Here is a 24,649-nt window from a genome sequence, read left to right as displayed (position 1 = left end):
AAATGTAGGGTTTAACTGAGAAATAATCATTTTCTATGAAAGATAATGACTTCTCTTGAGGCTAGTATCAAGATTTATTGACCCAGGAGGTTAATATTGATCAAAACCAAGGCAAGCAAAATATTAGACCTTGAAATAAAGTAATCTTGATATTGAAGTCTTGCCACTGCCTGAACAGGTCAATATATCTGGGTGCCAAAGTCTAAGGCTTTGTACACATAATGGTGGAGGATATTAAACATGTCTGACATGTTCTGTGTATAAACTTTTTATTCCCATCAAGCAGCAGTTACTTTATAGCTTTGTCCTTCTTCTATATATAGCTATCCTGCAAAGGTTCAGGCTTCACTTAGGTTCCTGATTGCTGCTGTAATGGTCATCTCTCTCAAGTGTAACATACAGCCCTGCAATCTGAATACTCTAAAATAAACCAAGCCCTTGAGGCACTCATTCACATATATAAATTATACTCAAAAACACTTCTTTATTGCTAACTATATAACAGGAATCTTGATGATGCTGGTACTATATAATAAGAAAGTAAACTTTGAGAAAACTATGGTTCTTCAACATATAGATGTGTTACTGTACCCAACAACTTGGCTGTAAAACCAGGACAGGAGCAAACTGTCCCAGTCAGCTAGATGGGTTATTAACCCACAGAGTGCTAAGAGATGGAGCTTGAGCCAGCACTCTGGTCACTATTAGCACCAATTAGGTTCCTCCAGAGAAAGCCTGGCTAGTCAGGGGTGTGCCTGATTACTAGGCTAGACTGGGGTTAGGAAGTTAAAGTGTGAAGTAGCAGGGAAGTAGTTTGAAAAGAGCACAGGAAGGAGGTGCTTGGGGGAGGAAGGGAAGTGTATAGCCAACCAGCACCGGGTAGGGTAAAGGGAAAGCTCTTCTCTCTCTGTCAAAAAGGGGATGATGATTCTGTGACACTGTAAATAGAATTGCTGCATGAGGCTGTAAGGGGGGTGGTGGTCATTGCTATAACACAAATAAAATACACAACAGTGGTTACAAACCAGAGGTGTCAAAGCCATTTGTGCAGGAAGACAAGCATGGAAGGTCAAACACTGTTGTACTGACAATAAGAAAACCTTGTTGTTGAAACAAAGAGCTGAATTACCATGAGGATAAAAATAGGAAAATTAATCTCCCTAAAAGGGCAGAGGGCATGTAACATTGCACCCTGGGTGGGTCGCTGGCATCAGGGAGTGAACCTGGGAAACCAAAGCATGAGCCTCTTCTACCTAAGTTAAAAGACCCTGTACTGTTAGCCAAGGCTGTAGCAGGCTCAGCAACCTCTGCATGTGGTCCAGTTGTAGCTGGCTAGGGACTGAAGGGCGTGTGGATTACCATCACATTTATTTTAGCATTAACAGTCTTCCAAGCTGCCTCAGTCTGTGAGAAGCGACTCAGGGACACCCTTCCCTCAGCCAGATGTTCAAAATGGGATTCCAAATGTTCAGAACACATAGCTGTTTTTCTTCCTCTGTCCCTCCTTTTTTCATGTCATTTGGAAACAGCCGAAAGGCCAGTTCTCTCTTCTCGCTCCATCAGATGGTTTTGCCCTTTGATTCTGTTAGAGCCTTCACCCTCAAGAGTTTTAATTTCAATTCATTCAATAGGTACAAAGGGCAGAGGTCAGGTTACTGTGGTGACAGGAAAGGGTAGCTGATCCCAAAGCTTGTTTCTACAGTAGAGAATCTAAACACTGTAACCGAACCAGTAGGATGGCACGCATGTAAACAGGAATGGTGCCAGAGTCCACGACAGCCATCTTGTTTTGGTTGCAAGTATTATCCTGCACTCACACATAGCTCTCGTAAAAAATTGCAACGCATTTCCCTCTTGGTATCTATCGAACAGTTCCCATCAAAGCTTCCCAAAGCAGTGGCTTGTGGGAGCTTTAGCAACTCTTTCTGTGTACCAACAGAATTGTTGGGGAAATACCTGATGCCTTCTGGGATGAGGGTGGGAGGGCAGTTTGCACTGCTGGGGTTATTACATCAGCACTTGCTGTCTACAGTAGCACTGCATTGGAGGAGAGTGACGTGATGGTTAGCCTTTTTTGGAGCCAGTGCAACCCAGACACTGGGGTGAACACGTGTGCATTGCTGATCTCAATTCTGGCTTGGGCACTTTTAACTGAGAGCTCCATTAGTGGTACATTAAGAATGAGAATTTAAACACAAGAAAGTCCAACCAACTCGTTAGCTGGCATAATTTGACATCTTCACTGTAGTCAGTGCAGCAATGCTGATTCACACCAGCTAAGGATCTGGCCTAGAATGTGTGTTCCTGTGGTAGTGCCTCTACTTGTACCCCACAACATGCTAATTTCACCAGAACTGTCTGAATAATAGAAAATATTTTAATATTGCAGCTGAATGTCAGAACTGCCCATTCCACTATTTGCTTTACTTAGAGACTGAATCTGCAAAGACTTTCACACATGCTAACTTATGCAATGTGAACAGTATCAGTGAGTGCAAAAGGACTATAACGTGTAATGTTAAGGATATGCACAAATCTTTGCCTACATCTGTAAGCTCTTTTCATGTTATGGATGTACAATTCCTAGCACAATGGGATTTTAGTCTCTTATTGGTGCCGCTAGGCACGATTGTGATACAAATGGGTAACTAATAAAATAATATAAATGTATTAACATATGGTATTCAGTCCATTCCAGTCTGTGATGAAAACAGTTAAAAAAGAAAGCTTTTATTTAAGTTGTTCAGAAGCCTAACAAATCAATATGAAAACTGCAGCATGAAATATCTATATTTAAAAATATAAACACAAAATACATTTGAATTACATCTTGTTCAACAATACCAAATTTTAAATATTGTGCCTTAAATATAAACAGTTACATATAAATTATATTAAATAATCTTGATTCCCTGAATGAGTAAGATTTAATAAATCAACTGAACTAATTATTTAATTCCTCAGTTTTAAGCAGTTTCTGTATATTGGTAACTTAAATAAAACACCAATTAACAAATCATATGCAAACAAATCAGATGCCTAGTCTCTACTGGCCAATGTTTGTTTAATACAGTAACAAAGTCATTGGTCTTCTCTGAATATGAAAAAAATGCAAGTACAGGGCACACATGGAAACCTTATCTAGATCAAGGAATGTGATCATTTTCCTCCTCTACTTCCTCAGTTTCCCAATTTTGCCCATTCCAAGGCAAGTCGTACATGCTCAGCATACATTCTTTTTAGAGGAATTATAATAATTCAAACAAACTCACATGTGCTAAATGCATACCAAAGACCTAATTATTTTCATAAATATATACAGCATTCATCAAACTGGGCTGCTGATAGGAAGTATCCCATATAAAGTGCATCACAGTGTACAGACAATTGGTATGTGTCTCATTTACATAAGAGCACAGACACTAAAACAGAAATACCTACTTGGTCATTTGCCTACCCCAGCCAGCGCAGGATCATTCTGTACAGTATGTTCTTGCTCCAGTCTAATTTTGCTTTCTCCAATTTAATCTTAACTATCTCAAGAAACTGAGGGGTTTAGCACAACCAGCAGAAGGCACAGCATGGTTCTAAGGCACATGAGCAGTAGGGCGAGATATTAGTGCAGAGAGCAGGCATCGTGGTCTCATATGGGAACGAAATCCATTCCACCTGCGTAAATCCTGAGAAATTAGGGAGAGCTTGGAGGGGGTTAGGGAGATCAAATCCACTTCCACAATCCAGGGTCAGAGTGAAGAGCTGCTGGTAGCTCTGTAGCTGCTGCTACTGCAACTCCAGCCTGTAGGTTGCCACAATGACCACTCCCACAGCCTCTCTATAGGTGTGTAGGGGGTCATAGGATCTGCCTAACCACAGATGTGGTGGCCCCTCCTTTGGGCTGACCCTTTCTTGGCCTTTTGGAGCAGAATATGTGGGGCTGCCATGAAGACATTATCTACAGTGCATAAGGGTGTGTGTGATATTTTTTCATCCCTATAAGTCAATTGTTTGCACCCTTTTCACTGTGAACATGAACATATAACTTAGCTAGGAGATGCTGGTATTGGATGCAAAGTTCAGAATAAAAATTCTTAAGCATGTGCTTATGGAACCATTGCATTGAAACTCACAGAGCTTAAAACCTGCACCACTGTGGGCTCGAAGAGAAACATCTAATCAGAAGTTCTTTTGAGAGAGATCTTTTTAAGAACTCCTATTGTATCAAGGATCAAGCTGTCAAAAATGTCTTCAGTAACTCTCATCTTCACAGCTAATTCATCCTCAGCATAGTCAGTCCACTGAGATTCTTCTTTGTGGAGCTCCTGAATCTAAAAATATAGCATAGACATAAATGTTGACATCTAGAAAAAGGGCTTGATCTTGCAAGATGCTGAGCAGTTGGTCTCCTATTCAGATAAGCAACTTTGCACGTTACCTTAAGCACACGAGTAGTTCCTGTGAAGTCTATAGGAGAAGTAACATGCTTAAACACTTGTTTAAAGTTTTTGCTGGCGCACGGCCATGGTGCTCAGAACCTTGCAGGATTGAGCCCAATGAGCAGACTTAATTCTGCATTCAAACAGAAAGCTAAATAAAATTAACTAATTCAAGGCCAAAATTTAGGAGTTTTTGAGTAACTGCAATTCCCATTGAAAGCAACCATTAGAACATGCAATCAAATCCATCACCTGAGCGTTAATGCTTTGCCAGTGCTGGATTATTATTGTAAATATAAAGACAGGAGAGTCATAACATTCAATATGTTATTTTAAGTAAATGTAGCTCTGTTGCAAGAGTCCATAAGGATTGTAGATTTAATATAGATAAAATATAAAACATCTCCATTATGCTTACCAGAATAAGATCCACTCGGTCCCTTTTACAATTTCCATACTTGGTCATATTAAGGAGTTTCCTCTTCATCTCCAAACTGTTCTTTTCCAAGTTCATTATCTTAATAATTTCTCCCTGAATAAATGACTTTGAAATAAATAAAAAAAAACTGAACTGTAATGCTATGCATATAAGATTTGTCACTGATGTGGAAGTTGCAAATGAGAAATGTTGATTTGATCTGTGAAATTCAAATTCAAAATCTGGAAATGTCCCCAAGTTTGTGGGTTTGGTGTGGAATGTGCTGAATCCTGGGTTTGGGCTTAAGGTCATCATTACTGAAAAATACATTTTTAAAGTGAGAATACTTTAAAGGCTACACCTCTGATTAAAGCTGACTAAGAGATTTAGAGGCCCAATTCCCATTTCTTTTAACATAAAAACATCTCCAGGCTGTAGAATATGTGCCTGCAGCTTAATGATTCATAATTAAATGGCTTTAGAAGTCTATGTGCTAGGGGGATTTTTGGATTAGCTGCCCACCTCACTCTATTTTTATGCATGCATTTCAGATCAACCCTCTCTATCACCACCTGTGTTATGCTCTTATCACTCTGCTTACCTAAGTGTTATACATTTCCTTACCATTTTACTCATCACACATTCAGATCTCTACACTGACTTTCAGAATTGTGCCCTTTAAATCCCCATGATGTACCTTGACCTCACTGATATCTGTGTTTCTGCAAATATGTCTGTAATAGCGAGAATCCAAATTTTCTTTGAGCCACGGAAGAGGATTTGGATTTGCTGTCACCTGATATTCTGCGTGTAGCAGCTCATGAGTTAAATCAACTATAACCTGGAACAAAGAGGAAACAGAATAGCAAAATCAATTGAATCTGCCACTGCTATTTTTTCAAAAGTTAAAGGCTGGTGAAAGGGGCCAGACTGGCAGCCCTGGAGTCTCCAGACTCAGTGCAAGATTCCCACACACAATTATATTGCTGACATCTCTAAAGTGGGTATGATTATGCCACCCTCTAGTGGCCAGAATCTAAAGAACATATGAACCCTAATACTAGTCACTATCAGCACAGCACTATCCGAGCACCTACTGTGCAAGTATGAATAGTTTAGGCATTGCTGCTGTTTTACATGTAATAGTGAACAGGAGGGACTGAAAATCATGTTGGTTTTGTGTGTCCCAATGGACGGCAACAAAATAGTTGTCTCAGATCAGTGCAATCTATATTTTATTTCACAATAGCTTAATAAAAATAATGTATTAACTCTTCAGTTTTCTGTACCTGTTTTGATCTCCCTTTGCTATAGCCAGTAGATTGAAGTTAGGTGCTCCTTAAAAAACAATTTTCATTTTTTAAAAACTGGAAATATTAAACCGCAGCTAACACTTTAAAAATACCTGATTATAAATCCTCTTGCTTTCTGCTTCCAGATCGTCATCTGAGATGTCATTACATTCAAAATCCTTTGGCACATTGATCCTCCTAGAATTTGAACAAATGTTTTGAGGAGTCCATAGTTCATCTACTGCATGTGCAGACAGTATCTTCACATGTGAACTATTATGTGGTACCACCAGAGGAACCTCCATTGTTTTCTTCCAAGGAGCTGAGTGCCAGTGATCTAATCTATGCTGAGTTTGCCTTTGAGTTTTTATTTCCTTAGTATGTTGGATAGAATTGAGCTGATCAAAATCTTCACAGCTTCCAAAAACACCAGCATCGAGGATCTTAATAAGGAACTTGAAGGGGAAAAAAAATAAAAGAAAATAATCCATTGCATTTACATTTGTATTTTTTCTCAATTTTAAGAGGTATTCAGTTTGCTAATATTCAAAGAGCCATTTAAGCTTAACAGCTAAGAGCCAGATTCCAGTATAACTGACCCCCAAGCAGATGTACATTAATGCTGCACAAAAGTTTTAACTGTAACTGTCTTTGGCTCCACGCACAACCCACCACACCCACACACACCTTTGCTGATTGCAGGGGTGCTCTGCATGTGATGGAGTTACTCTGCGATGGGTCAGGCTGAGCATGGTCTATGCAAGAATCACGCTGAGCATGTCCCCTGATCCTTAACTGCCTCTCTGGAACGTCCCTCCCTGGGCAGAACATTACCTCAGAGGTTGGAAGGGAGCCAGACTCAGGATTCCCTTGCACATTCCCAAATAGAATTTGGCCCGAATTGTTCTCTTGACATTATATAACTTACTGATGGCAAAAAACAACTTGACAAGCACAAAGGTCTGCCTGCAGATACCCAACAGCAGGATCGAGGCCTAAAGAGATATATCTAGAATACAAAGAAACTCCTGAGTCTATACTTACTGGCAAAGAGCCTTGAGGAATCTCAGAAGATAGGTGAAACATCATGTCTGCTTTAGCTCCTTGTTTCCTTTTAATTTTCTTATATTCTTTCACTGCATCATCTACAAATTTAGTTACAATTTTTTCTGCTACTGTTTGTGCTGTGTGAGGCCCATGAATGCTATGTGTGTCAAAGTCACACAGTAAGACATCCAAAACTTCAGCTGATCGCTCTGATAAGCTAGTGCTGTGATTGCCTTCTTTTTTTAGGCCTTTAACATGATTCCGCAGTTCTCTTTCAAAGGCACTTTTATATTTGTGTTCGGTTGTATCAGAAAATGCACTTAAAGTGTCATACAAAAGTTTTTTTGTGATCTCGCTTGAGATATCATCAGCCAGTTTCTTTCTTTCTTGGTCTTTCAACAAGCAACTAATACGTTTGCTCTTGTTTACTTCTCCTGTGTTACTGTCTTTATTTCTCATTGGAAGCACACCTTCTGCAATTGTCTCCTTCTTTATTTGTGTTAGCTCTGTTGTTTCCTTCTCTGATTCTAAACATACAAAGTCAGCTTGACAAATGAATTCATTGGACATATACTGCTCATCGGTAGGAAACTGTCCTTTGTGCTCTTTTCCTGATGGCATGGACGCGTGCGATCTAGACTTGTTTTCTTTCAGTGCTGAACCTCGTGCACTGTATGTATCTTCAGGTTTCTGCTCTGTATATCCTGTTCCCTGCTGGTTATCATCAGCACGTTTGTAGTCCCCCCTGGATGATCCATCATCAGAGAACGAGTCTTCATCCCTGGAGTAATCAGAACTCTTTTCATTATCCTCCAAGAGATGTGAAATTTGATCAGGTCTGACAAAGATGCCAAAATATTTAGCGCACACAAAGTATTTCACTCCTCCATAAGTTCCATCATGATCACCTTCTGGTTTGTCAAGTGCCACGCCAGCCCAATAGCCTTCATTGAAAGAGGTACACCCCTTGAACATCAGCGTACCTGGCTGGATGTGCTTCACTAATACTCTGTCTCCAACTTCAAATGATAATAATGGGTTGTCATGATCTTCCTGAGCTTTGGACAGCGTTAAAAATGGCTTGCTTTGTTTCTTTAAATGTTCCATCCTTTTAATGGTTTGACCTGAAGAAGTGGGACTTGACATACAGAGTGAGCCTAATGGCTGCAGTGTTGTCTCGTTTTCCACTGTCACATGTTCTAATAAGTTCTCCTTTCCGCCTGAAATAATTTCTTTACTCCAACAACCTCCAGAGAGAGTCCCGTCCTGAGCTGAAAAAACATCCATTAACTCTGAAGATGGTGGGGGCAATTCTTCAGGCATAGCGTTATCACCTAATGAGGGTAACTTGTCTGTTTGTCCTGACACATCTTCATTCAGAGAATAGTGTGAATCTCTCCTCTCGGAGAAGGTCATTTGTTCTGGCGGAGAAGGGAAGTCTTCTGTGCTGAAGCTAATGTCCCCACTTTTTATCCCCCCTATCTCTTCCGGTGGTGTGGGAAGGTCCTCACTGTACAATGACAAATCTTTTTTATTAGATGATGGTAAATCAACACTTCCATAGGATAGCACTTCATCAACAGGAGACAGTATTTCTGACAAGGCATCTTTATCAATAGGAGGCAGAACCTCATCACTGATAAAAATCATATCATCTTCACTCTCAGAAGGGCAGCGTCTCGCTTGTGGCAACTGCTTTTTGGAGGTGATAGAACAAGACGGCACCATCTCAGGTTTCTTGAAGGTTTGTCCTTCTCTTGCTGAGTTATTTTGATTTTGTGCAGCCACCCTCTGAAAGGTTTGTGTGTCAAATGAACTGACTTCAGCTTCTGTAGGAGCCTCTTCAGAACTTGTGGGCACTGATAAGTGTGGCGATGCAATTTCGTTTGGTTTGTTGGATATGTGTCCTTCAGTTAAAAGTTCTGTCTGATTAGTTTTAGTTTCCTCTAAACCTGACGAGTCTCTGGAGGCTAGTGAAGAGTCTACAGGAAACAATGGCATCTGTTCATTTGTCATGGATTTTTTAGGTGGAAGCAATACACAGTTAGTGAACTGCTCAGGAACAGCATCTAGATGCTTCAGGGAACTTTCGGATGGAAACCACGTGAACGCTACTTTACTCTGACCAACAGATAAATCATAACTTTCACCATCCTTTTCAGCTTTGCTAGTTGCAGAACCCTGTTGTTCAAAGGTCTTCTCAGTACAAAAGTCATCATTATACAATAAGGAGCTGGATGATGAATCTGAATGCTGCTCAGATTTTCCCTGAGAGGGGATCTTGTTTACACTGCAGTTTTCTGAGCAAGGCAGTACAGCTGAAGCTTCCAAGTACGGCTTGGTCCTTCCATTAGCAGTGTTATCGAACTGAAAGGAAAATGGTTCTTCTCTACCTGAGGCACTTATCGTTGGCTTTTCGCTGTTTGAGGAAGTGACAGAATGTGATTCATAAGTATACTCATATTCTGAAACATCTCCAAGACGTTTTTCAGAGCCATGAAAGAGCGATGAGGCCTCACGATTGCAATCATCGTGGGGCACTTGTTCATCACATATATCACTGGATAATAATTCATTTCTGTCACTTACTGCTATCTGTGCCTTTGTCAAAGGGTTAGGAAACACATCAGCACCATCACCACCACACAGTTGTTGCTGGATGGTAAACTCCTCAGGGAGGCTGATATCTGTGTCCTGAGGTTCTAATTCAGAGTCTGAAACAGAGCTTTCTGAGACATCGATCCGAACTGCAGTCGCTTTATGAAACTCAGGGAGGGAGTGGTATGAGTTTACACTCTCACATCTCAGAGAGGAGTCGTGTGATTCAGTGGATGATACTGTGGACCCTAGTCCCTCTGAACATGTTTTCAAAGCATGCTCTTCATCAGAGGGATCACACGGATCATTGTCCACATGCTTAATCAACTGGTTGTCCTCAGCAGGATTTTTCTCATATGGTGCAGATACTTTCGCTTCTTCTTCGTTGACTGGAACATCTGCCAAAATCAGCGATCAGGACAGTCATTTAGTTTTATTTTAAATGGTTACTGTCAAGTACTTGAGCCTTCAAATCCTGCAATCCTTTCCTCCTAGGGCCTTTCCTCCCTTACTTCAATCAGTCTCGATCTGGGGGGAGCCAGCTGCAGGACTAGGGCCTATTCTCTTTTTCTTTTCATTCTGCTGTTTGCAAGAATCTTTTAGAAATTTGCAAACAACATTTCTTGCCCTCCAGATATTAACTTTTTCCATCTGGCAAATACTGATTTTTTTATATAATATATATGTAATACTTTCCTACTCAAGCTACACCTTCTGTTCACAGTTGCATTTTTCATTTCAAAGTCAATAACACTAACTGTGCAGTCAAGGCAAGCACCATTTTTAATATCATATTGTGCATAAATTTAAAATAGGCCAGATAACACTGAAGAGCTAAATAATGTAAATAGTGAGCACATATAATAACCTCCAGAAGGTTTAAATTCAGGACTTTCACCACCAAAGCATAGACCTCTATCATTTGAGCTAAAGGAGTAATTCCACTACCTGGTAGCAATAGTAGGCTGTTATCTTTTATGATGACTGGCTGCTAAAGGGGGTTGTGACTCATCTGCGAGTGTTTTTGTGATGTATCTCACACTAGTAATTAAAAGAGTTAACTAGAGACAGAGCAATTAATTCACCTGGTTGCACCTTTTCCTTCTTATTTATTTGTATTAAGCCCAGCTGGGGAAGGAACTGTGTGGGGAGCATAAAGGGAGGAAGCCCAGATGAGAAGGAGGCTGCTGGGAGAGAGGGGAAGAACTCTGCAGTCCATCTCTAGTTGGTAGAGAGTAAAGGAAGGACTTAGAGAGAGGCAGATGTGCAGCAAGCTTAGGAAGGGGCTGTGGGAAAGGGCCTGAAAGAAGGCCAAGGTAGGATGAAATCCAGGGAGGCAGCAAATCTTAGCTGCTCACCGCAAGGTCCCTGCCTGGACTGGAACCCAAAGGACAGGGAGGATCTGGGGTCCCTTCTGATCCACTGGATAAGGTGGTATGGAAACACCCTGACACAAGGGAAGAAGGACTATTGAGTTTAAAGCTAGACCTCCAGGGAGAAAGCCCTGGGAGGCATCATTGCAAAAGCGTGGAAGGACATCTCTGCAGAGCCTGGGAAGGGGTGAAGAGCCCGCAGGCGAGCAAGCCTGGGTAGCAGCAAGGCGTTATGTTCATTTGAGTTTAGTTTGTTGGACTCTGTGTTTACCATGGAAGGGGTGAGACTAAACATGACCTGACTGAAAGGCTGAGGTGTGAGAAGACACTGGCCATCTCAGGGCTGGAGCAACTGTTGGCAGGGAGAGCGAGAGGAGGAGAGTCTGCTACTCCCACATCCAGCCATAAGGGGGCGCACCAGCCGTGAGTCAACCCTTCTATGGCGTTACACAAAAACACAAACTTTATTGCAAAAAATTGTTTGTTTCTTACCTTGCAGTGGAAGGATTTCAGACACCTGGAGTTTTTTTACACCCATGTAAGTGATGTCTGAGTCTTGTTTGGAGTTCACATTTGTCCTGGAAATACAGTCACACGTTTGCTGGATTTAAAGTATCCTTCCAGTGAATTTAGGAAGAGCTTGGCATCCATTAGTACTTAAACCCTGTATTCGGGTGATCTTAATGAATGCTGGATATAATGTTAAATATGTCAATCATTGTCTACACACAATAAATAAATGGGCTGGTCAAGACAAAATGGTATTACTTATTTTTTAACTGTGTTCTCAGACACTGATGGCCTGATTCAAAGTCTACTGAAGTCAATGGGAGTCTTTCTATTGACTTCAGAGGACTCTGGATCAGCTCTTAGCAGTAATTTCTTACACATGTAAACTGGAAGTCAATGCCCATTTTGCTTATGTGACAGTTACTTCATCAGACCCATAAAATGATTCCGCATAAACCAACTGTCATTTTCAATAGGAGGAGTTAGTGCCTTCAGTATCCTGACCCATTATGTCGCATCTTATATGATCTTCAGACACGTGTATACTATAAGCATAGATTAGGGCCAAATGTTCCCTTGGCTGTATGGCTCTATGGCTCTCAATGCTTTCAATGGGATTTTCATACTGGCATCCAAGTGCAGAACCTGCCCCTTATGTCTAAGTCTGTTAACCTGGAAGAATAATTCACCCTTGTTGCTCAGCTGTGATTTCATATCCTATTGCAATCCATTGCTTTGAATTTACTGTGATTTGACTGCTCAGGAAGTCAATACACGGCCTAAGAGGTCACTCAGTGAACGAGGGGGTCTCCACTGGAGCCAAGCAATAGATGGCTCCACCCCCTGACCTCCCTCCCAGACCACAGAATGGCAGTGGAGCTGTTCTGTGCTTTCCCTCAGTGCAGGGGGAAAGGCTAATGGATCCCTGCAGGATTCCATGGCACACATGGTGAGCAGACCCTTGTGCAGGGTCCCTATGTCCTACTTCCCCCTTTCTGCAGTAGAACCAACCACTAGCATTGGGTCAGGGCTCTCTGAAGTTGGGACAGGCTTTGATCCTTTGTGAATGAAACAGAATATGGGACAGAAGTCCATGTTCTCAGGGGTTAACGTACCTCGGCTCCTCTGACTGCCTTCCTTTTCCTGTCTGTGCTTCCACTGCTGAGGTTCCACCTGAAATCAACCCTGAGCCTCTGTCACCATCATTAGCCTGCATGGACCATGGTTAAGAGACAAAGGAAGAATCAGCCCCACTGATTATGTAGGAGAAAGAGAATATAAATGGAGAGCTGTATAAGTAGGGCCCTACCAAACTCATGGCCATGAAAAACGCGTCACGGATCGTGAAATCTGATCTCCCCCCTGAAACTGGGCTATTGTAGGAGAGACCAGATTTCACAGAGCTAGGCAGCCAGAAAGCGGCAACTGCTGGCTGGGAGCCCAGCACTGAAGGCAGTGCCGCCACTAGCAGCAGCGCAGAAGTGAGGGTGGCATGATGTGGTATTGCCACCCATACTTCTGCGCTGCCGCTGGCGGTGGCACTGCCATCAGAGCTCGGTGCCCGGCTAGCAGCTGTCCAGCTCTGAAGGTGGCAGCACAGAAGAAAGGGTGGTAATACCATGACCCCCACTCCCTACAGTAGGCTTGCGACCCCCCTCCCCATGACCCCATTTGGGGTCAGGACCCCCACGGTTACAATACCATGAAATTTCAGATTAAAATATCTGAAACTGAAATTTATGATTTTTAAAATCCTATGACTGTGACATTAACCAAAATGGACCAGGAATTTAGTAGGGCCATATATATATAAGAGTTGTACTGCCACAGTAAGCCAACCTATCCGATTTAAGGGTCATACATTAACATACTGCAACAAAGCACTGGCACAACAAGTTAGCTTTTATGCCAACAGCTTGAGTTCATGCTGTCTTGCCGGCTGATTTTGAGGGTTTATTTGGTTGCATGTTTATCTGGGAAAAAGCCAGTTTCAAAACATAAATAGCAGCCCCGCCATGCACCTTATATGGATGGCATGAGCCTTCATCTTCTGCAGTCTCTTGGCTTTCTCCTTGCACCCTGTGCACCTTTTCCATTGTCAGTGTATCACTTTCTAATTCTTCCACTGAGGATGAGGTAGCATTACCTGCAATACACAGATTATTGGGACACAGAAGGAAGAATCTACGGCCCTGTGGTCTGCATTAGGAGCACCAGGCTGGCTCTAACCATGAGAATGTAAAGTGGTGCCAGATGATTAGTATGGCTTTTTTGACCATTGTACGTAAGGATATTTTACTCCCCCAAGAGCTGTGCTAGCCAAACTGTGTCTTCTACCACTGTTATATCTAAAGCTACTAGTCCCCTTGGTCTACCTGTAGATGGGCTTATGTAAAGCACTGATCACTGAAGCATCTAGCAGATATGTAGGTAATGTCTCTGGCATGTTTTTATAAAAAAATGGTCTAGTCTAACATGATTCTCAGACAAAAACTACCCCTGTTCACACTGGGAAGACAACCATGCAAGCTCTTACTAAACACATTCGTACTGCGTATCGTTTGCTTCTGAAAGCACTACATCAAGTGTTTGGGCAGGCTTGAGAAATATATTCTGAGTGGTGATGTTTGAAGAGTGCTAGGTATTCCCCATGGAAACACTGGAATGAAACAACAAAATTTCCATTCCAGTCACAGTTTTCCATGGAAATTTTCAGTTTTTCAAGGAAAAAAGCAAAAATATTTGTTTTTTTCCCTTCCTTTTTTCCCACTTCTGGATGGAATAAACAAGAGAAATGATTTGGACATGGGTAAAGCTATGGGAAACAGGGTGTTAAATTTAGGAGTGAAGGATAAGAGAAGGGTTGAAAGACCCAGACGAGATGGGATGCCTATTATACAGAAGGATGTGATTAGCTGCAGGGTTTCCAAGGAATGGCATCAGGAGAGACTGAAATGGACTCAAAGACACAAGACCATATAGATGGAACTAAACCTAGAAGAAGAAGAAGGGAAGAGAATGGAGTGAAGGGGGAGAAAAAATGAGAACCAAAACATTCTGTATTTTTCAAAATTTTGACAAAACCATTTCATTGAAAAACCATTTTTTCTTGAAAAAAGTGTGACACAAATGTTTTGACCTGCTCTAATTCCAAGTCTGAGAAAGCCTCAGTAATCTTCCACTGTCAGCACAGAAGGAGCCAGCTAGGGAACACTAGCAGAAAGCAAAATACCTGTCCTGTGCACGAGTGTTAACAGTTAACCAATGGCAACCTTAGGTAAAGAAACAGAGCTGAGCTCTGGACAGGGAATACAGATGAGGACAAAAACACTAAATGTGAAATCCTGGCCTCATTGAAGTCAATGGAGAAACTCCTATTGACTTAACTGACTTAAAATGTGACTACCCACATCCTCAAAGTTAGGCACGTACTTAAGTACCTTGTTGAAATGAAGCTTATACTACGCCTATGTAATCTGGATCATTGTTATAAAAATAATTACATAAATGAATTGAGAAGCCCTCATCATGGGATCTGGGTGAATTTGATGCGCCATTAGTAAAAATGATACAAATAAGAACTGATGTGACCATATATATATATTTATAATCCAGAGACTCTGCATACACAGAACTATATAAATGATATAACTGTCTCATATATAAAAAGCCAGTTTTATTTGTTATAAGTTGAACTCAGAGCAAGAAATATGAACTGAAGATAAAACCTGGAAACAAAAATAACTCCAGTATGTCCTGTCAAAGTCTATCTTTAACTGATCTATGTTCTTTTAAGATGCAGACCCTTAAATTATTTTGAAAATACCTCAAAAGAAAGTAAATTGTTAATGACACAATCCAAATAAGTTATGATTTTGTTCTGCAAAAGCAGTATAATCATCTCTCATAATAACCCTTAGACAGATCTCCAACATCTTGCCTAAAGGTGATTTATACATTCGGTACAGTGAGCAAGACACTTAGGTAATAAATGAGAAGACTGTCTCTCTTTCTGCCTATATTAAAGTTTGATTGAAGCGGTTGAAACAGATTGGACATAATAGCATTAAATATGATTTACCAGTTCCTTGAAAAGTATTTCCTACTCAAGCAAGGCATAAGTTACACCGAGTGGAAAGTATCCCCAAACCTTTCATTGTAAACTCACTGTCATGGGAATTAATATCCTCATTGTCTTTAGGGGCTAGTGCTCGGTTTGAAACAAACTTCTTTTCCTTATGATCGGAATCCTAGAATGTAAATGTTCAAAGGTCAGAGTTAGTATTGTAAAACGGCAGAGAGAGGGGCCAGGTCTACACTACAGACCTACATCGGTATAACTACACCCCGAGTGACGTAGCCATACCGACCTAACCCCCTGTGCAGACAACGCTATATCAACAGGAGAGCTTCTCCCGCCTCTCGCGGAGGTGGATTAACTGCGCCAATGGGAGAAGCGTCTTCACTATAGTGCTACAGTGACACAGCTGTAGTGCTGTACGCGAAGACACGCCCAGACTCTCTGCAGTTGGGAGATTTGGCACAAAGCCAGTTAAGCTATGTCTACATTGCAAAGAAAAACCCATGGCACCAAATCTCAGAACCTGGGTCAACTGACTTAGGCTGTGAGGCTATAATTAGCAGTGCAGACATTCCCGCTCAGGTTAGTGCCCAGACTCAGAGACCTTCCCTGCCTTGCCAAGTTTCAGAGCCCCAGCTCCACCTCACGTGGGAACAGCTACGCTGCTGTTTTTAGTCCCACTGCCTGAGCCTCAGCAGCCTGAAGCCATTGACTCAGACTCTTAGACTGGGCACTGCGCGTTTTTCTTTGCAGTGTAGACGTACCTCAGAGTACGTCTACACAGCAGCTTGGAGCATGCCTCCTGATCCGGACAGGCAGATTCACGCTAGCTCCGCTCAAGCTGGCATGCTAAAAATGGCAGTATGGAAGTTGCTGCAAGGGTGGCAACCTGGGCTAGCCACTTGAGCTGGCTTTCAGGGGGTTGGGTGGGCTTGGACTTGGGCGGCTAGCCAGAGCCACTGCCCGGGCAGCAATGTCCACACTTCTATTCTTAGCACGCTAGCTCAAACAGTTGCTGTGAGTCTGTCTACCTGGACAGGGAGACTTGCTCCCAGCTGCTGTGCAGACAAACTCTTAAGGGCCAGACAGTGGCCAGGCCTATACAGAGACATAAGGAGGCGTAAGACACCCTCTCACCCCCCACCCCCACCCCACACACCCCTATGCAGCCTCCCTGCATTTCTGCTGCAGGTGGGTGGTGGGGATAATAATCTGCTGGTATGAGCATGTAATAGTTACTGCCCTTGGGAGCAAGAGAGGGGAAGGTTGGGTCGTTGCTTAGGCCACACAGCATTTAAGCCTCAAATAAACAACATACAGTACAAGGGAGCCATATTTTCAAACCGGTTACCCTTAGTAACTTTAACCTAGCAGGTGATAAGAGCTCCTGCTTATAAAGCTATTCAAGATCTTAAATGGTGGAATTCACCCTTGTGGGGAGGGTGAAGCCAGTATGAATCCAATGCGCCACTTCATCGCTGTTTGGACTCGCCCATAGGCCTTGGGGTAGAATTACTTCAGTGGCCATGTGGTCATAAGTGGACACAGGAGCTCAAAGCAGGATGTGCTTACAAGAAATTCATGGGCTTTGTCTTCTATCGGAACAGGGGTGAGTGTAGCTTCATCCATTTCGGCTGAATTTGTGTGTTCCGAATGTAAGAGAGCATTAATCTCTGAAAGACATGAAGTTCTTAAAGTTACAACATTGTATTTTTATGCATGACTAAGTTAACTTATACTTTAGTTTTCTGGTAAATTCAATGCAATTTTTTTGTGGTTTACAAAAAGTGTCTTTAAGTAAACTTTTTAAAACAAGATTTTGCCCCAAATATTCCTTGTCTGAATAAAAATCACCCCAACAGTAGCAGCAACTAACAATAATACTTAAGACTATTCAAACATTAACTATCTAAGCACACAGCTATTTTTATGCCCATCCTATCCATTTAATTAATTTACTAGAAGACCAATCTCCTGCTATACAAACCTCTCCTTTCTTTTAGGGGTTCAGCAAAAGTACCTCTGTTTTTGTTGGCCAGGAAGTGAGACTCAAGGATGGGTTGTTTATAATGTAAGCTGGTTTTTAGCTAGTATTTGTTCTATTAAGAAAAGGACCCAGGAATATTGTCAAGCCTCATAAGCGTTCATATTGCACAGTGAGTGTTTGTGTGTAAGAAAATATTGATCACATTTTCCCATGGGAGATACCATGAAATTCCCAGCCTGGAGAAACGATGATTTACAGCAACACTTAGATGCAGCTTTGCCAACATCTTAGAGCCTCTATTATTTTTTTACTGTTAAACAGAGACAACCCACACCTGCCAATAGTGAGGGTGCAGAGTGAGGTCAGCTGGCTTCAGCAGTGTTACTGAGCACGCTCAGTCCATGTGAGCATGCTCAGTACAAGCTAAGCAGCAAATCTGGGGGCGGCACATGACCCCACGTCCCCCTCCACACGTCGCCTCTGCTATCAAAGGGCAAAACACCTCTGTGCAGGGACTTGGGATCCAAAGTGAAATACTCTCTCAAAGTACAAATCTTCATCTTAGGTGAAAATATTACCCCTGTGCAGAGAGCTGGCACAAGATTTATGTATCACTTAAGGCCAGCTTAAGCCCCTAGCTTTACACTTTCGAGTGCAATCGTGGCCTTACTGAAGTCAATGAAAGTTTTGCAAGTCACTTCAATGGGACCTGGATTTCACCCTCTGGAGGCAACGCAGATGACATAAAATACATGGGGTGCATTATGAAACATCATAAACCTGGAACATGCGCATCAACTGTCTGCCAGCCCAATGTTATCAAGCTGCCTTCTGTATACTGCAACCAACTGTGTGGCACGTAAAAGTATTGCCTGTCTGCAAAAGACCCATTTGTACTTATACTGTCTTCTGGTTCCAACATTCCTTAGCTTCTTATGCTGGGATTTCATGGCCCTGAAGAAACCAGTTTGACATCTATTTAATTCTGCTAGAACTAGTGCTTAAATCTATCCTGTTAACCAAGTTACACTGTATTATAAAAGTGAAACCACTCTGCAGAGATTGAAGCTCCCTAGTAACTCTTGAGTAGGCCACAATCCAGAAGTCCAATCTGGCGATGACCAAAACATGGATAATTGTGGCAAGGTCTACTTAGGACACCAAAATGTAGCAAACCTAATCCAACAGAAATATTTTACATTGGTTCAAATGAGGGTTGAGACATACATTCATAGACTTTATGGCCAGAAGGGTCCATCATGATCATCTAGTCTGACCTCCTGCATACTGCAGGCCTCAGGACCTCACCCACCCACTCCTGTAACAGACCCATAACCTCTGGATGAATTACTGAAATCCTCAAATCATGGTTTAAAGACTTCAAGTTACAGAGAATCCACCATTTACTCTAGTTTAACCCTGCAAATGACCTGTGTCCCATGTTGCAGAGGAAGGCAAAAAAAAACCCCAGGGTCTCTGCCAATCTGACCTGGGGGAAAATTTCTTCCTGACTCCAGATATAGTGATCAGTTAGACCCTGAGCATTTCAGCAAGACCCACCAGCCAGACACCTGGGATAGAATTCTCTGTAGTAACTCAGAGCTCTCCCCAACTAGTGTCCCATCACTGGCCATTGGGGATATTTGCTACCAGCAGTCGCAGATCAGCTACATGTCATTGTAGGCAGCCTCATCATACCATCCCCTCCGTAAATGTATCAAGCTCAGGCTTGAAGCCAGTATTGTGGCCTTGAATTAATTGTCCCCTTTTAACAGATCATTTAAAGTACTACCTGGAGGGTTTCAGCTTTCAACTTCTACCACGTTTGCTTGTTTTGACGGACTGATCATGCCACTCAATCGGGATGGTTCTGGCATGGAAGCTTTTGTATTAGATACCTGTGTTTTCAGAATCTTTATCCATCACAAGTAGGCTTGTGCTTTGATCACTGGAATCAGATGGTTCCTTGGCCATTGTTTCAAACACCTCGGGATCTTGTGCACCTGACCATCGCTTCCACCGCTGAGGCAGCTCTGCCTGTTGCCTGCCTTGCAGCGATGTTTTCTCTTTCTCAGTAGGAAAGCTGTACACAATTAGACAAGCAATTAATGATTTCAGGTTGGGTTCATGGTTGCCAATTAATCATGACAAACCCAGGGGAAGTCAATAAAGGTACGTATCGAAGGCTACTGCAAGTCCAGCTTAGAGGCTGGAGAATGCTTACGTGGGTATGTTTGTAGAAAGAGCAGCAGAATATTGAAGTCAGTAATGCTACCTGCGTAGAGCATTTATTTTCCATTCCAAACACAGGTAGCAAAGAAATGGCATTTTCCCTTCATCTCATCTGTTGCCTGGTTTTACATAGTGGAAATTCCTATCCTCTCACCCAAACACAGTGGAAGACTAAAAAAAATCAGCAGCATCAAGGAAAGCAAAATATAGGGCCAAATTCCAGCCCCTGGTGCCCACACGCTGCTCCTACTCAAGTCAGCAATGATTTGCTAGATTTCAACAGTTATTTTATATGAAAAAATCTAACATAACAAATCTGCGGCCATTTGAGCTTCACATGTTGGTCACCATAACTGCTTTGAACTTAACAGGGACTGGGAGATAGAATTCATATCTACCTACTCCAAAGGCATAGAGCTCTACCATTTGAATTACAGGAGATTCTCCATTAACTGTTAGCAATACAGGCTCCATGACACATAGCTGAGCAATTTGATTCCATCCAGCAGAAGGCAGTGGATAACTGCAAAATATATATTTTTTATTTTCTCTTTTTTAATTTGGACAAAATGGTTTTCGGTGGTCATATAAAGCATCTAATATCACCAATCCTTAAAATGTCAATTGGAAATACATTTCAGAAGATGTGACTCCTTAGCTGAAAACTGTTATTTGACAATATAACATGATTACATAATTGTTTTTATTATTTTTGTTTCCTTTTATAATTATTATAAACAGTGTAAAACATTCAGATTAAAACCACTATACAGAATAAAGCTTAATAAGTATAATTCCTTAGGATGAAATATTGAGAAAAAGCAATAATCATTAGGAAGTGGTATAGATTTGCTTAAATTTACAGCAATATCTAGTCCTGCTGTGCATAAAAATACATATAGTATCTGTTCCAAACCCCACTAAAGTCAATAGGAATCTTTCCATTGACTTCAATGAGCTATGGATCAGGCCCTAAGTCTTATAGGAGAATGCTGAAAAAATAATATAGGATTTCTTCCGCTGTTTTCCAATTAAACTGGGGCACCAAGGTTGCAACATTTCCTGTTTGGATGAGGCCCATGGATGGTTTTAAGGAAGGGTTAGCTTCTTTCCAAATGAACCAACATTGCAAGGTGTTTTGAAGTAGCCTGGAAGCAGAAAGTTGTGCAGTCAGATATCACAGGTGGCTCTTTACAAGTTCTGGAACGCAGCACCTGGATACCAGCCTGATCCACTCGTATAATCTAACACCAGCAGTGCTTTCCGAATGTCAGCACTTACTTGTTATGTCTGGGCAGTCCGAAACATTATTTTAATTTTGCCTTCATTTTGTAAGTGTTGCTCCACTGCCCACCCCCACACAAACTCTGAGACAGTAACAGAGAATGCCAATTGCTTTGAATTATTATCCTGATCAGTATAAAATATTAATGCACCTGCACTGGCGAACAGACAGCATACGTATCCTTCTGCGTTCTGACACATGAAACAGATCTGTATACAACAATGCAGCCACAGTTTGGGTACATTTTGAACCCCACTAGGCCTGTCTGCTATGGACGTGGGCTAATATTTACTCTTCCACTATGAGCAAACTTGTCAGTAATAAGAAGTGAAAGTCCAGCCAAGAAACCTTCCTAACGATTCCTGTGACTTGTAATCAATAACAACATGAATTATAGATCAGTTTCATGCAGAGATTTATTTGAAAACCTTTCCCTCTGGGAAGCTAAGTAAATGCTCAGCACTGACTCACCAGCCTGCTATACTGGCTCTTAGTTATAATGAGTGAGGCTCCTTTACACAGAGAGAGGTGTAATTTATATTTCCATATATATACACACATCCCTCTACCCCGATATAACGTGACCCGATATAACACGAATTCGGATATAACGCGGTAAAGCAGCGCTCCAGAGGGGTGGGGCTGCACACTCCAGCGGATCAAAACAAGTTCGATATAACACAGTTTCACCTATAACGCGGTAAGATTTTTTGGCTCCCGGGGACAGCGTTATATCAGGTAGAGGTGTGATTGTATATATATATATATATACACACGTTACACCTATTTTTCTAAAGCAAACTAGTATTTATGTGTACATTTACCTCAGCCTGCTTTGGAAGGCTGCTGTTCAGAGGGTATGTATGAAATCCTATGAGTGTTTTTTAAATCTTATTTTCAGAACTGCTGAGCACCCACTACTCCATTTGGAGTCAATGGGAGTGGCAGGTACTTAGATGGGAGACCATGAAGACAGTTCAGATACCTGCCTGTTGGACCCATGTGCCAGCAAAGGAATGTGTAACACTGTTTCTGGGGGTGACCTCTTTCAGACGAGCTGTAATAGCGTGGTTTCACTATAGTTTGTCATTAGAGATCTCATAGCCCTTTCTTCATCTCCAAATTCCAGCTCAGATAACTGCATTCTGCCTACAGAAACTCCCACTGCTATGTCAACTGGGCACAATCTCCCTTTCTGTCCTAACCTATTGTGTGTTATTGCTGTATGCTGATCAGCAGCTGTAGCAGTGTGTCCCACAAGTTCTGTGTAACCATGACAAGTCTATCTCTCAGGGGTGCTGGAAGCTTAATTATCTATGTTTAATGAGTCTCAATGCCTTGCTTTAATGAGTGGTCAGTTATCTGGGATATAGCAGCCCACATCCTTTCCTTAGCTGGTTTTCTCAGTAACCATAACTGCAAAAAAGAATTTAAAAGCTATTACCGACCTCTTGTATTTCCTGCTCAGTGTATTATTTAACTGGGCACAACTGTTTCCATTCCTTGACAGAACAGGCCTTTGTGAGTATGCTGTAGCTTCTGCTGGCATGGAGGATATTGCTGGACTGGAAATTGTCCCAGTCTTCTGCTTTATTGCTTCTTCAGCATCTGCTGAGCTGTTTGTAAACTAAAAGGAATGGGGCAATGCATAAGAGTTTGCTGGTTATTCCTTAGAGGCAGGGACTAGAGGTTGCAGCAGTTCCTTGGAATGGAAAATGACTGAAATCAGAACTGACACCCATTGAAGAAACCCAGGTAAACTCCCATTGACTTTAATGGGTGCAAGGTTAGGCCATCACTGAATGCATTTGAAAATGCTACCCTTAAAATATACGTATAGGGCCAAATTTTACTCTGATACACCAGTAGAAATCTGCATTCACTGAAGATAGTGGTGTTACACTGGATTTGTTCTGATGCAAGTAAATCCTGAATCCTGGGCCTTTTTCTGCAGGAGTGGAGGGCCCTTTCTTCTATGGAACCCCTGCAGTATAGAGGGGGAAAGATTTCAGAAGCCCACTGACAGGGGTGTGCAAACTCTGTATTGGGGCTCTTTGGGAGTGGATCTGCAACAGATCTACTATCTTGGGCATTTACCTCTTTTGAGCAAAGCTGGTATTACCAATGCCAGATTCTGCCAGATTGACTGGCACAATATAATCAATATAAAGACACCCCACCCCAGATTATGATGAGGAGTCGCATTCATTTGTACTGATATTCTTGAGACAAAGGGCTAGAACATTAATCCCATGTGCCTTTCCTCTCTCAATTCTGTCACGTCACATGTGCATCTCTATTCTGCGCGGCAGAGCATTTACGTGCTGCTGTTCATAGGCTGCTAGGGTGGAGTGAAATTTACCCACATGAGGCCTCGCGCACAGCTTATACCAACTCTGCAAAACTGTATTCACCAGCTTGCTGAGGCAAGTAATTTTTTTAATGGGCAAGTAAAATATCATTCCTCTTTTCCTATAGGAATCAATACCATAGCAACATTTATCATTGCTTTCGCTTCATTACTGCAGTTAATAAGATACCAAACCCATGGCTTTCCTCTACCTGTAATGCCCCCAAATCTGCCAGTGTCAAATGTAATGGTAGCATTTCAAGAGGTCTATTCACCTGTGGCCCTTGTGCCAAGCCACGCAGCGCCCGCTGGAGTTGTGCTGTTGACTGCTGCATCAGTAAGATTTCTCTCTGCTGTTTTAATAGCAACTTTCTCTCCTGGTGAGCTGCCCTGTAGATATTTCGCAGGTGCTGGATTTCCGCCTGCACAGAACAGACAGCGAAGAGAGGGAGCATAAGTTACAGTTAAAATACAAATACACGTGAAAAAGGCCTACAGGTCAGTTTATGATCATTAGTAACAAGTGGAAATATTGCAATTAAAGTGCATTTTGGATATTCAATATATAGAGAGCTTTTTATGTGCATTTTTGTGTACAATTTTTTCAGTCTCTGCTTTGAGCAGTGCTTGCTGACTTGTGCCCAGAGACGCGAGGCTACTGACAAACAGGTAAAGGAAATGTTTCGTAGAGTTATTAGAAAGTGCCAAACTGTTCTGAATGTTGATGAAAGCATGTGCAGAGAAAACTGGGGGGCTGGGCGAGGTGAGAGTGAGGCACGGTCTGGTAGCACATGGGAGCCAGAAACTCCACACTTCAAACTCAAGCTTTGACACTGACTCCCACTGATTTTCCAAGGTGCTGAGTAACTGTAGACCCCGTTTCAATCAGAGAGAGCTCCAGTGCTCCACACCGTAGTATCTGAAGAAAGGGGACTGAAGAAGAAGGGGACTGAAGAAAGAGGGTCAGGTTTTAGGAGGGATGTAGTTGGTGAGACACCAGGGGCTCAGGTGAGCTTGCTGGGCCAGGTTGCTATTAGATACAC

At 42.0% G+C, this 24,649-nt stretch overlaps 1 protein-coding gene across 1 annotated transcript in view; it reads right to left on the bottom strand.

Moving 5' to 3' along the window:
* Positions 1–2,730: 2,730 nt before the first annotated feature.
* CCDC187 (coiled-coil domain containing 187) overlaps positions 2,731–24,649 on the bottom strand; it is a 72,329-nt gene continuing 50,410 nt past the window's right edge. The window contains exons 21-33 of the mRNA XM_044993098.1: positions 23,882–24,028; positions 22,705–22,883; positions 19,638–19,822; positions 17,325–17,425; positions 15,840–15,921; positions 13,693–13,817; positions 12,787–12,881; positions 11,654–11,739; positions 7,188–10,186; positions 6,257–6,598; positions 5,549–5,692; positions 4,852–4,977; positions 2,731–4,325 (exon numbers count right to left, since the gene is read on the bottom strand). Coding sequence (XP_044849033.1) covers positions 4,170–4,325; positions 4,852–4,977; positions 5,549–5,692; positions 6,257–6,598; positions 7,188–10,186; positions 11,654–11,739; positions 12,787–12,881; positions 13,693–13,817; positions 15,840–15,921; positions 17,325–17,425; positions 19,638–19,822; positions 22,705–22,883; positions 23,882–24,028 — 4,767 coding nt within the window. The 3' untranslated portion in view covers positions 2,731–4,169. The remainder of the gene's footprint in view (positions 4,326–4,851; positions 4,978–5,548; positions 5,693–6,256; positions 6,599–7,187; positions 10,187–11,653; positions 11,740–12,786; positions 12,882–13,692; positions 13,818–15,839; positions 15,922–17,324; positions 17,426–19,637; positions 19,823–22,704; positions 22,884–23,881; positions 24,029–24,649) is intronic.

The sequence above is a fragment of the Mauremys mutica genome, chromosome 18, assembly GCF_020497125.1.
Source record: "Mauremys mutica isolate MM-2020 ecotype Southern chromosome 18, ASM2049712v1, whole genome shotgun sequence".
NCBI lineage: Eukaryota > Metazoa > Chordata > Testudines > Geoemydidae > Mauremys > Mauremys mutica.
The sequence above is the reverse complement of the archived record's forward strand: the minus strand, read 5'-3'. Positions and strand labels throughout refer to the sequence as shown.